The sequence below is a fragment of the Dermacentor andersoni genome, chromosome 1 (assembly GCF_023375885.2).
Source record: "Dermacentor andersoni chromosome 1, qqDerAnde1_hic_scaffold, whole genome shotgun sequence".
Lineage (NCBI taxonomy): Eukaryota > Metazoa > Arthropoda > Arachnida > Ixodida > Ixodidae > Dermacentor > Dermacentor andersoni.
In genome coordinates, this window is record NC_092814.1 from 17516629 (window position 1) to 17529656 (window position 13028).

The 13028-nt window shown below is 45.0% G+C and overlaps 1 protein-coding gene across 14 annotated transcripts in view; it reads left to right on the forward strand.

The window, feature by feature from the left end:
- Nucleotides 1–13028, forward strand: part of LOC126546064 (WW domain-containing adapter protein with coiled-coil-like) — a 397851-nt gene that overhangs the window by 301670 nt on the left and 83153 nt on the right. For 13 of the 14 annotated variants that reach the window (XR_008608402.2, XM_055061222.2, XM_055061221.2 and 10 more), the window contains 2 exons: nt 1903–2080; nt 10458–10635. Coding sequence is in view for 13 of the 14 variants with exons in the window: in XM_055061222.2 (XP_054917197.2) it covers nt 1903–2080; nt 10458–10635 (356 nt within the window). In the remaining variant the exon portion in view is untranslated. The remainder of the gene's footprint in view (nt 1–1902; nt 2081–10457; nt 10636–13028) is intronic. The other variant, XM_072286069.1, reaches the window with a different exon arrangement.

The following is a 13028-nucleotide window of genomic DNA, read 5'->3' on the forward strand; positions in this document are numbered from 1 at the left end:
GCACTTTTCAAATGGCCCCTTTCATTTGAAACACAACAAAGACTCTCTCATTAACAACAGCTGAAGCAATTTGAATGAAATTCATTTGTAAGTAGGAATTTCATTTAGGGCATCCAGTTTTTACAAGAATTGCCTAAAAACCGTAAATATGCTTACCGTGCACCGGAAACAAATGTTTTTTTATTTTGTGTATCCTACTTCACACAGACAGTTGCCCGAATGAATAAGCTGGGAAACATGCTCTAAATATAAAGGTCAAGCAACAGACTTGCATGCACGTTACGATAAACACTTGTGTAAGCTGCATTTTCATGAGCTAAAGGTACTTGTCAAAAGCAGGGATCAAACTCTACATAAATTAGTGGAGCATACTACACAAGAAAGGAAGGCTGCACAATTGACACATATATTCTTGTTTCAATTGGAAATTAGTTTCTTATGTTTGTCTTTTTAGGTGTTGCAGGAAGTGCCAACCGTACCAACAAGCTTTCCTGACACACATGCACCAACATGTTTGTTGCGTTTCTCCCTAGACATTCATGTTAATGATGCTTCATTAATGTCTGTGTTGTGAAGTGCTCCAGTTTGACATCCATATGGTGTAATGGGTTCGAACTTTTCTTTGCCATTCATATTCAATTGTGTGTGGGTGCTCTGTAAAAAATTCAGGACTTCACATATCCTGCATTGTTGTGAGTAAACCAGTCATCAACACTCGCACTGTCCTCACCTAGAGCACAGTTATAAAGGTGTAGACTGTAGGCTAGGCCTTCCAATAGAACTCTTGCATTGCAGTGCAAGAACAGCAGTGTTGTTGATGCTTCAGCATGCTTGCAGTAATGAATGTGTTGTCCCTTGCAAGAGGACAGTGTGGTGCATTCAAGATAATCATTACCCCTCTGCAGGAAGGAATGCATCCACGTGAGAGCTGTCAAACTGGCTCACAAAATTTCAAGTTGCTCTGGGTCAGACCTGCAGCCACCCCAAGAAGGTCAAGATTAAAGCAAAGAAAGCATCCATAGCAAATGCCAGAAAAGGCATTCATGTGATTGCCATGTGTAATAAACATTGGCCACAAATAAAAGTAACCGGTTCACAAGTACTCTGACAGTCATAGCTGAAATTTCGGAGCAAATACTAAAACGTCATATCTGAGGCATTCATCTTGGCATAACATGTTTTCATTGAATAAGTGCTTAGAGATTGTCATAAAGCATTATCTGTATTGGGTGATGGCCTTATTGGTTCACTGGAGAACTACATGATGAGCGAGCAAAGTGGGCCCATTGTGTCCCAAGTACACCTGCTGAGTGCCAACTATAACCACAGTGGCACCATGTCACGAATCATACTTGCCCAATTTGACGGCATGGATTATTGAACAAACCTGATTGCAGATGGAAATCGTATTATTATGAGGTGCCTGAAACATGCTTTGAAGTGGCTAGTATGGCAATTTAGAAATATTTTCAGAGCTCGGGAAGCTTTCATGCATCTTGTGGCTTGCTGTGTCAGCAAGCATGACCTTGTTGAGTGTCATCTGCAAGACTTTGAATATGGTGTGGCACTCTGCATACTGGTGCAGGAGGTGCACACAAGTCAGACTGACATTTGCCTTGGAATTCTTTTATGAAGGAATACTGTTTGCCAACAGGGTAATGAAGTGATCGGTTAAAGCAATATAGATGCATTTAATTCTGCTGATGTGTGTGGAGCAGGAAGCCTATACCATTAGAACGGGATGCTTGTTGGTTGCACTGAGCAAGATTTGTGCTGGTTCATCAAACTTGTATGGGAACATCAAAATTTTAAATGTTCTTGTTAAAGGTACTAAGTGGATACAGTAAAGAAAGGCTCAAATGTTTTTAACATAAGGGCTGATGATGGGTGATGTGTACACAGCGGCTCAGGTGGAATCGACCAAGGAGGCTGCCAGTTCATCACCTTACCAGGGTTTGCACCCTGGCCGCAGCCTACCACCCCTGCAGCAGCAACTGGGGCCAGCTGACAAGCTCCTGGTGGATGCAGACCGACGTGGTGCTTCACCTGGCTCTGACTACAGTGCTCACTCTGCCAGGTCGCTGCTATTTACACAGTCCTATCAGTGTTTGTCCTCTTGTTAGCAGCAGTTAGCCACAGCCAGCACAGCTGGGGTTAAATGTGGTTCAGGCAGGCTAGGGCATAGGTGCGCCATCAATTAAGGCAGTCTACAGAGTGCATAGGAAGTGTGACCAGTGCTAGCTCAACACTGCTGTGACAGAGCTCTCCTGGGAAAGCTGGAACACGGGATACTTGTGATTGCACTTTATGTCTGCATAACTCACACAAAAGAATCTTATTAAAGACAGAGTGCAGGTTACGTGCAAATATTTATTGCAGTGCGATTTCAAAGCTGTGCACACCACTGTTGACAGGCCATAGCTGAGCGTGTTACAATTTGAACCATAAAACTAGAAGAAAATTTTCCAATTATATTTGAAGCATGGTTTCAGACAATGTTAATGTGAAATTCCTTCCCAAGTTTATCATTCCCCCCCCCCCCCCCCCCCTCCCGCCCAACACACACACACACACACACACACCGAAGCAGTGACCTAGAGGTAGAGCATCTGCCTCGTATGTGGGAGGTACTGGGTTCGAATCCTGGTACCACTGGGAACCCATCAGTTTTCCTAATAAGTAGAGATGACCGCCGATCTGGTGCTCAGCTACTTGTGGGTTTTTTGCATCTCCAAAAGGGGCCCTATGGACTCTGTGTGGTCTCTGGGTATCACTTGTCCAACCATGGATGGCTGTCTACTATAGCATCCGCCACGGGGATGGGAGGTAGACGAGAGCTGCCGCTGGGTACCTACTGGTAAAATAGGTACAAACGCGTTCCTGGCCAGGTGCTTGACCTAAATGGGACCTCAACACTTGGGAAGGACACCCACCTGATGAGAAATTGCCAGAATAAAACCGGCAGCAATCTTTTGCAAATCTCCTTTCCAGATGGGTCCCCCTACAAACAGCAGAGCACCATCTCTGCCATTAGAAAAGCCAGTGGAGGAAAGAAAACATAGGAGAAACCCCAGCTAGCCCGGATAAGTTCAAGAGAGTGTGGTGGAAGTCACAAGGTCTTTTTCACAAAGGAGCACTAGGGCTGGTCTGCCAAACATCAACATTGCCATAGCAACTGCACTCCGAAAGCTCTCAATGCTGCTCTCTGCCTCTGAAAAGTGAGATTTTTCGGCCTGTGTCTATCTCGCAGCACGTTCTGTTCTGCAAGACAAGCTGACTTTGGAGTGTGGTGTGTAAACTTGAAAGTTGTGTTTTGGGTCTGTGGGTGTGAGTGTCAGCCAGCAACAGAGACGCTCAAGCAATCGCAGTGCAGATCTTTGTCGTCTTCTTCAGCGTGCCACGAAAAACACAGGAGCGCATCTGCTTCACTAAAACTGTTACAGAAGTTTCGTAGGCTTTGTTCTGACATGCGTCAGCAGCACACACTTCCAGCGGCTCGTAGCATGTAAGTTCAGAGCTCAGACCTATCTGCAGACTGTTCCGGTGAGCTAATTGGAGGTGCAAAGGCAGATGGCACACCAACATGGCTGCACTTCCGTCTTGAAAAATGTGAGGTCAGGGCCTCTCCTATTTTGTTTCCTTCCTCCAGGGAAAAACCGGTGGGTTCCTGGTGGCGCTGGGGATCCAATCCGGGCAACTCCCACATATGAGGCAGAGCTCAACCATTTTGTAATTGCATGGGGAATTTCTTTGTTGCATGTTAGCACTGCTTCTTTGAAGACCTTATTTTTTAATGTAATTTTCCTGTAAGTGCCGCTAGATACCACGTAGAAAGCTAGTAGGAGAGTTAATTAATGTGACTAGGAGTTTGAGACAACAGACAACACATCTTTGTTCTATTTACTACTTATTGGGATTTACTTGGTGTACATTTTGACTTTGAGGGCAGCTGCTGAGAAATGGTGAAAAAGGTTTTCCTGCCTTCAGAGGTTGAAAAGTTAGCACTTAATGTGGTGATTTGAGAAGGCAAGTAGTTAGCCTTGGAAGGACCACATGCTTTCATCAAACCCCTGCTGTAATGGGCTCGGCAGGTTCTTGGCACTCGTGGTTATAGTTCAGCTACGAAGGCAAGTTTGGTGAAACAACCCCTTACAGAAAGATATTCCTAGTCCAGAAGTCCAGTATACTGGAAGTATGAATTTTATCGTGTCACTGAAGGAGCAAAAACACGCATTTGTTTGCTCAAATAGTTTCGTAATGGCATTCCTGTTTTATGGTAATTTAGTTGTGCATTTCCACAATTACCGTATTTACTTGGTTCTCGCATTTTTCCTTATCTAATGCGCTGCCAATTTTTCACGGGTCCAAATTAACAAAATAAAAGTGCACCTGAATGGAAACGTATGTAATTTACAAAAGAAAAATATAGCATGCCCCCCACATTTGCAGTCAGAAAGAATGAGACATACAGAATTTGACTTCACAGAAGGGAAATGTATTCACAATTCTTATTTCTTTCCTTCTTTATTGATACTGTCAGCCCTTTCTTTAGGGCCATTACAGGAGTGGAGAAAAAATAATAAAACAAGCAATGTCAACACATCTGATTCAGGCAGGGCGTACAATACATCTGAGTACAACGTACAAAAAGCAAATTGCATTGCATATATACATTGTAATAGAGCAAGCAGAAGAAACCAATCAATATACCTTGAGGCATATAAAATAAGAACAACATACACAGATAATAACAAAATCATAAAATCAGATGATTCAGAAAGTCAGATAATTAACGCACCGCGCTCTCGGAATAAATAATGGCATGCAAATTACTCCGAAGACTATTTAAAGAGGTAGACTGAACTACGAAATCGGGAAGCATGTTCCACTCTTTTATCATTCTGGGAAAGAAGCTATATTTAAATGTGTCATTACGGGTTACCGGAGCGGGAATATACATGCTGTAGCTATGTCTAGAAGATTCATTAGTAGAAATTGCAAAATAGTTCGTCCTATTCATTTTTATTTCATTATGAATAATAAGGAACAGGAACTTCAGCCTATCATACTTAGTCCTTAATTCTAATTTGGGAAAATTTGCAAGCTGACATAGTTTTGAAGGGGAGCGAAGTCGAGCATATTTGTTGAAGATGAATCGAGAAGCTAACCTCTGAATCCTTTCCAATTTCTTACAGTTTTTCTCTGTGTAAGGATCCCAGACAATTTTCGCATACTCAGTGATTGGTCTGACCAGTGTTCTATAGGCCAAGCTTTTAACTTCAGAGGTTGCTGTGTGTAAATTTCGTCTTAGGCTCCAAAGCGCATTATTCGCCTTCTTACTTACTTCCTCTACATGCCTATTCCAGCTTAAGTCACTTCTAAATAATAATTCCAAATATTTGTGCTCCTCTACCTTTTTAAGCTTGTTGCCATGTATACTATAAGGAAATTGCAGGATCTTCTTTTTTCTTGTAATAGACATGCTTACTGGTTTAGTTGGATTTATAACCATTTGCCAGTCAGAACACCATTTTATAATGTTATCGAGGTTGCATTGCAATTTAATTTGGTCACTGGAAGATTCTATATTATTATAAACAACACAGTCGTCAGCGAATAGTCTTATTGGAACAGAAATGTGGTGTCAGGTCATTAATGAAAATAAGAAATAGAATGTATTCACAATTCCAATCATCATCACTGTGAGAGAGCTCCTTGTCACTGTCGACTGATTACACCATGTTGTCCTCTGTGCCATGCATTTCTTGAATGGTTCACAACCACCGCATATGGAATGGTGGTCCAAACCTCGACTAGCCACTTAGCTAGTTCGTCTAGTGATGCGCACTTCATTCGGCTTGGCATGAAAGTGTGACTGCCATTTATTGGCCACTTGCTATACAGTGTGTGATCTTTCATGGATTTATTAACGCACACGTCCATTGAAACCACAGCAACCTTCATTAAAGCATGTTCTGTTGCGATCTTGTGTAGGGATGGGTTTGCACAAGGTTCACTCTACGAGCAACGGTCAGGAAAGGGCATGACGCTCCTCCACTCTGCAATGCACAAATGCGCAGAGAAGTCTCTGGAGTCAGATTTCCAACAAACAAGGGTTTATTAACCCAAGATACAGCACTGTGCGACAGTCACAACACTTAAGGGCAAATGTTCACCACAAGACCGATCAAGTATGCGCGGCTGCCACGCCAGGGCTAACTGGGTAGCAGTCCACCAAGCATGAGAACAAGAAGTCACGGAAGTAAAGGTCCCATGTAACCAACTCGTTGCAGGCCTGTGAGCATCTGCCGTGGTGATGTAGCACTCAGCGGAAGAGAGCTCAGCCACTACTCTGGAGGCCAATCAGGCCGCATCCCGGTGATTCACGTGGTTCCTTGACATTGGGAGGGAGAAGTGCGTTTTGTGGGGGAACTTAGCTCTGGCACCCTAGCCGTATCCACCATGTTGCAATCGCAGCAGTGGTTCCCGGAGATCGAGCTAAGCGCAATGTGTGAGCTGAGTACGAGGCGCGGCAAGGCACCTCAGTCCCCACGCTTCTCAGGGTGAAGTCCTGACCAGCTGGGGACTGAGGTGGCGACCAGGTGGTGGAAAACCGGTCACCTGGCCAGTTTTCCGCCAGCACAGCCGCTTTTATTTCATGCGGTGCCAACTGCTTGCGTGACCTCCCCACTGGCACGTCATTTGCTGGTCCTCCGTTCCTTTCTAAATTGTGTCTTCATTGCAAACCCCCTCTCGAGCATTCATGGTATACATACTAGACAACTGAATTGTCTAGCATGTCCATTCTTAGCTACTTAAGCTCTTCACTGGCATGTTGTAATACTGAACTGTTTATCTTTTCGGTTTGTTTTGTTTTCTTCTAAGCTTTATTTCTCCTGTAAGTCTGAGCGCATCCTGTTGTTCTCTCTTGATATGTCGGCAATGACCCACTGTGGATGCTTATCGCGAAACAGGCGCAAAATGTTCCAGCTTCTGCGCCCACACAACCCAGGACTAGATCGATGAGATTTCCAAATTTTATGTGTTCTAATAAATTCAATCATGCAAAGTTTGTACTAGGTGTGTCGCTACTTTATATTGTTCTCATTTTGTTTGTATTTATCTTTGCCATATGTTTCACAAAAATACCCCCCCCCCCCCCTCCCCCCTTCATTTTCACGGTGCCGGTTTTTTCACCTCGGTAGAGGTGGCAACTCTATGTGATCGGGATGTCATTTCCTCTGATGGCTATGATAGTAGGCTGTTGTGAGCGCCACAAATGAGGTTTAGGTTACATATCAAATTGTAACGTACAGGCAATTTTCAGATGCATTTTGTTGGCGAAAGAAGGACACATTAATTCGGGTAAATATGGTAGTAATGACAAATGCATTAACAATGGGAGGCAGCTAGAAAAAATAAAGCTCATGCTAATCATGCTGTGCATCAAGCAACCACCACTGTACATTAGACAAGTGTTGCAGAGGGGGCCATGACAGATGAGAAACCTGGTGAAAGAAGGCCATGGAGGCCTTTTTTTGTTTAATTGAACCAACATCAATGCCCGTAACGATGCTGTAACATTGTCCACAGTCTGCTGTACACGGGTGTGCCTTCTACTGCTTTGTCCAGCCATCTACAACTCACAGTCGCACGCAGTGTGCTGCAGCTGCTTGATGACCTTTTGCCATATTGACAAAGCCACTGTTGTCTGAGGTGTGGTCTCAAAGCGTGCGTGCCAGCTTCCATTAATGGTCAAGTGCCATTGTGTCTAATACCTTGCACTTAAGTTTCCATTCATGAAAATGCATCAAAAGGATACATAGAGGTCTTCCACCTTCCTATTTCCTTCAATGAGCTCCGTAGTACGCACATCATCTCTCGGTACTTAAGATCAGCTCCTGATGTAGGGAAGCGCTTCCTTCTCCGACGGTTCTTCAAGCGTCTGTGCCGTTTCCTTCTAACAGTCTTGGTAAGAGGACCTCTCGCGCTCTTTGAGCTTTCCTCACTCTTTTTGGGTTTCTGCCTTGCCTATCCGGATGCATGCCAGCCGTTCGAGAACTGAAGTGCCTCTTCTGCTGGTGCATTTCACAAGCTCACTGCATCCAGCAAATGCAAGGATGGAGCAGAATGAATCCTGCCGGTTTTGTGCATTGCTGCCATTGTCTCCTCAAAGGACATGTATTTCAGATCTGCTGAAAGGTTTGCACTGCCACATACAAGTTTCTTAGGAAGGTCCTCCTCTATCGTTACCAGGGGTGCTTCCAGGAGTTGCATTTTGTGCTGTTGTTGGAGCAGTCCTTTTTATTTGTTAGGAATGTCAGTGCAAGCAGCACTTTGTCTTGGCTATTGACTGGTACTGGACGCTCCCTCGACCAGATCTTTTGATACAGCAGCAGATCTAAATGACATGGCCAAACTACAAGTGCCCTTTCCTGTGGCCCAGTCTGTCATTGATGCTATACTCTGTGTCGGTAGTTCCCTGCAGCAGAACCAAGGTTACGCAACTAGTGAGTGCAGATTCTTACACAACAAGATGTAGTGCTACAGTTCGGAACCTTTTGGACGACTAAATGGCCTTGACAAATAGTCTTGTTGACAGGCATTTACTTGGAAGCTTCTCTGCAGGTCACAGGGCGATTAATTGCATGATTTTGCTTCATTCTTTAATAAAATATTTATTGAGGCTCTAAGATACTGAAAATAGTGTTCTCCACTTGTTGAATGAAAACATGCAGAGAACAAAAAAATTAATGCAATGCTGCCAGCATTAATTTGAATTTAAAGATTACAAACAATTAATTGATTTGATAGTGGTTAAATTCATACGTGTAGTTGGCACAGCCACGACACCATGGAGGAATCCCTCCTGAGTAGTGCTTCGCCCTTCGCAAAAATGGCATCCATAGACTTGCTTATGTGGTATCGTTCCGAGTTGCTCTTTTAAGTCAAAGAAACAAATACGTTGGCGTTGAAGATGCTTGGAACAGTGTGGTAAATGTGCACAAATTCATGGACGTAACAAGAGGGATCAAGAGATGGCGCCACCATTCCGTGCAACACGCTGGCCAGGTGCTCCCTCTGAGCCCTCCGCTTCCGTCATCTCTGCAACCTTCCTCCTCCTCTGTATCTCTATATATCTTGAAAGACGCAGGTGTTTTTAGAGTCAAAGCAAGTATGAAACAAATTTTCTACTGCTGCTATCACAACACTGCGCAGTTGCAGTCTTAGTAGATACTGTCACTGCTTGCGCTGTAGCACTCACCGCTAGCAGAGCAGCAGACTGCAACATTAAGATGTGTTCGTTCCCTTGGTTGGTCAAAAATGCCTGTAGCTTCAACAGTGCTGCACAGAACTACTGAAAACCACGTCGAGCGTGTGGGCATTGTAATAAGATGCCCATGTAGAGCATCTTGTTACAGTGTTGTTTTTCTGTCCATTTTCACACACACCTGCTGAGATGGGAGTTTCTTCATTGCACTTTGGTGACAAAATCGGCACAGAAGTTCTGTATCATTTCATTTGCTTCAACTGGGTGCTTGTGTGGTCTTGCCACGAGCCAAAAAAAAAAAAAAAAAAGTGAGGGTATAGGCTATGGGTTCACCTTCCACGCAAATGCCTCTTGAAGTCTTTCTCTAATTGGAAGTCATCATCGAATATATGGTATTGCACCTGCCTGTCTTCAAAACTGCTTTTTAATGTGAGAGTACTTTGCTACTACACAGTAGCTCTGATGAAGCCATGCTACAAGGCACAGGCCATAATGATGTAGATTGCTTCGAGGCAAGCAAGTATGCACATCTCCATTAGTCTACCAATGGCTTTTCCATAGCAGGCAGTGATCTCATCAAGCATGCCATGTGCTCCATCATCAGCTGTTCAGGATGGCAAGCGCCTCCCAAGTTTCACAGGTTTCGCAGCACCAGAAGTAGTGTGCGAGACCATAGCTGATGCGAAATCCGGTTGGTGAAGGCCAGAGGTGATGATACCCATGAGCAGTACCACCATCCTCTTCTTATTTCAACAGCGAGTGCATTAAATGCATGTGTTGTGGCGTTCTGTTGGAGGATGCCATGATGCCTTCATTGAGAACTGTGGCAGAGAAATGAACTGCCCATTTGCAGAGGCATATGTTTTTGAGTGGGTAGGAAGTTTCTCTGCCCTTGGATGCCATAGTTGTCTTTTCTATTAGTGTTTCTGATATGCCCACTTTCAGGTTGCATGCCACAAGATTTGAATGGGACTTGTCTATATGACATGTCATTCTCCAAGTGCCATAATTTGGAGTGTAGGTTGGGTGGAGGAAAATAATACATCAAATGTGACACCCATTGCCGAGGGTGCTTTCTTGGTTGCCCCACTCAACAGCTGAATGTTGGAACAGGTAAAATACACTGGACAAATCTATGGGGTTTCTCATTTGATGGCCATGTGACACGTTCCGATGGTGTGTGCAGGAGAGACAGCCCAACCTCCAGCGTGAGCAGTCTGCACAGCCTCAGCGGCACAGGCTCGCTTGTATCTGCCGTGCTCAAGCCCTCGGCCCCCAGCCTGACCCCATCACTGGCCAACTACTACAACGAGTCACTCATTGAGCATGTCACAGGCTGGCAGGCCGACCATGCGGAGCGACAGGTGCGCCTTGTTGTCTTGAACCTGTAGGGCGAGCTTGCATGTTACTGTTTCCCTGGCAGTGTGCTTTGCAGAGAGCAACTGCAGGGACAAGCCAGGTCATCATTGCCAGATCGGCATATTGTGGCAGTAAAGCTGTCTTTTATAACTTGTAGCACTGCCAGTGCATTGAAATGACCAGTTGAAAATGTCATATCCAGACTATGCATTTCATTATCTTGCTTTAGCTTCATGCAGATAAATTTGCATAGTATTTCATACCTGGCAGCTCTCCCAAATTTTTAATAAATTCTACAAATTTTAACTCGTTTTACGATTTTACAAATGTTGCATCAAGTTTTAGTTTAGTTCGCGAAAAGCTTTAAAGTTGTCAAAGGATAAGGTGATGCAAGATCACAAAAAAAAAAACATGTATATGCGTACAAGAAAGAATTTGTGATATTTGTGTCAGCCTTTTGTGGCAACACTGTAGTCCCCATATACTAGAGAGGTACCTGCTTTGAGCAAGCCTATTCAGAGAGGTTCCCAAAGCAGGCAAAATAGGCAACAACAAAGTTACTGAAAATGTCAGTGTGATCTAAAAACTATGTGTTGCTTGTCACTCTAAAGGTAGATGAGCTATAATAAAGTGCATGTGTATCCTATAAAGGTGTGTGCTCAGAGCAAACTTTAATAAAACGCTTGCTTTCACCCCCCTTCCTTGCAATGTTCACCTGTTGGCAGGTAGGATTCTCTATAGTGTTGGTTAGAGTAAGTGCTTGAAACACTTTTTGTTGAATTTTGACAGTGTTGACTGTGGTAATGAAAATGTTGTGGCAGGCAAGTTCACATTTTGTACTTGTAAACTGCAGAACAAAGAAACCACAAAATTTGTAAGTGAAGATGGACAGAAGTACTTACTACCGTATTTACACGATTGTAAGGCGACTCAAATGTAAGTCAACCCCCCCATATCGCCTGACAGGAAAAAAAAAGCATACCCGAGGGCGCATTCGGTAATGAAAATATATTGGTAGCTGCCATCGTCATCGTTGCTACGGTCCCACAGCACGTCATGGTCCAGTGAAATTTCACATTTGGCAAACGACCGCACCACGACATCTTGTGGAACAGCAGCCCACGCCGAATGCACTCAACCACACACAGCCGTCAGGGAGGCTCTTTTGACAGGTCCGGTTGGCGTAATTTCGTGGTCTTCTGCCGCCAGCCACCCGTTGTACTCACGACAGAGCAGGTCCTTAAAAGGCAAAGGTCCGCGCTTGTTTCATGACCATGTCGCACTTCACTGGCAGGGACCGATCACGCATTTCAGTGACGTACGCTGCAAGCTTAGCCTGCAGCTCCGGAAAGCGTCCAGACTTCGGCACGTGGGAAATTTTTCACTTGCCGTCACAGGTGAAAATTACCCGCCGTGGTTGCTCAGTGGCTATGGTGTTGGGCTGCTGAGCACGAGGTCGCGGGATCAAATCCCGGCCACGGCGGCCACATTTCGATGGGGGCGAAATGCGAAAACACCCGTGTACTTAGATTTAGGTGCACGTTAAAGAACCCCAGGTGGTCAAAATTTCCGGAGTCCTCCACTACGGCGTGCCTCATAATCAGAAAGTGGTTTTGGCACGTAAAACCCCATAATTTTTTTTTTTAACAGGTGAAAATTTCGCTTCGCTGCAGTCGCCACTCTCGCACCACCCGTTCAGAAACATCGAACTTGCGGCCCGCTGCGCAGTGATTTGTTTCTTCGTCGTAAAGGATGGCAGCCCTCTTGAACGCTGCTGTGAACGAGTGCCGAATGATTAGTGCGCCTGGAGTACTCATGACGACTTAAGGAAGCATAGAAGTAGCATGTAGCCGGCAGTCAAGTGGAATGCGTCAAACCAGTGCCTTTCATCAAACTATAGAGAAAGCTTAGTGCAACAGAGGAAGAGAAACCCGCGGGCGGTGTCTGCTCTTCCATGAACTACCGATACTTTCCGCAAGCACCGCCATTCTGAGAGTGCCGCCGCGAATGGGAACAGCGGCGCTTCCATCAACTATCGACACCCCCCATAAAGCAGGAGACACATGGTCCGATCCGGCGTCTGACGCGGCAGCCGGAATCAAGGTGTTTTGCCATGCCGAAGCGCCGGATTGGACGTCCGGTGTGCGACAAACCGGGCAGATTTTCATCGTCCGACGCGTCCGACAACCGCACCGTCGCTTGGCCGCAGCCAATGACAGCGCGGCTGGCATGTGACGTTCTCTGACATTCCCTCCATGGAGGCGGCGCTGGCTGGCCTGTTTCTCGCTGTCTTTTTTTATTTTCCTTGCCTGCTGCAGTTTGTTTCCGACACGAAATAGTTACCAGTTCTGTAAAATTATCTCGAACGTGTGCCTGTTATGTAAAGTAGCGCCTAGTA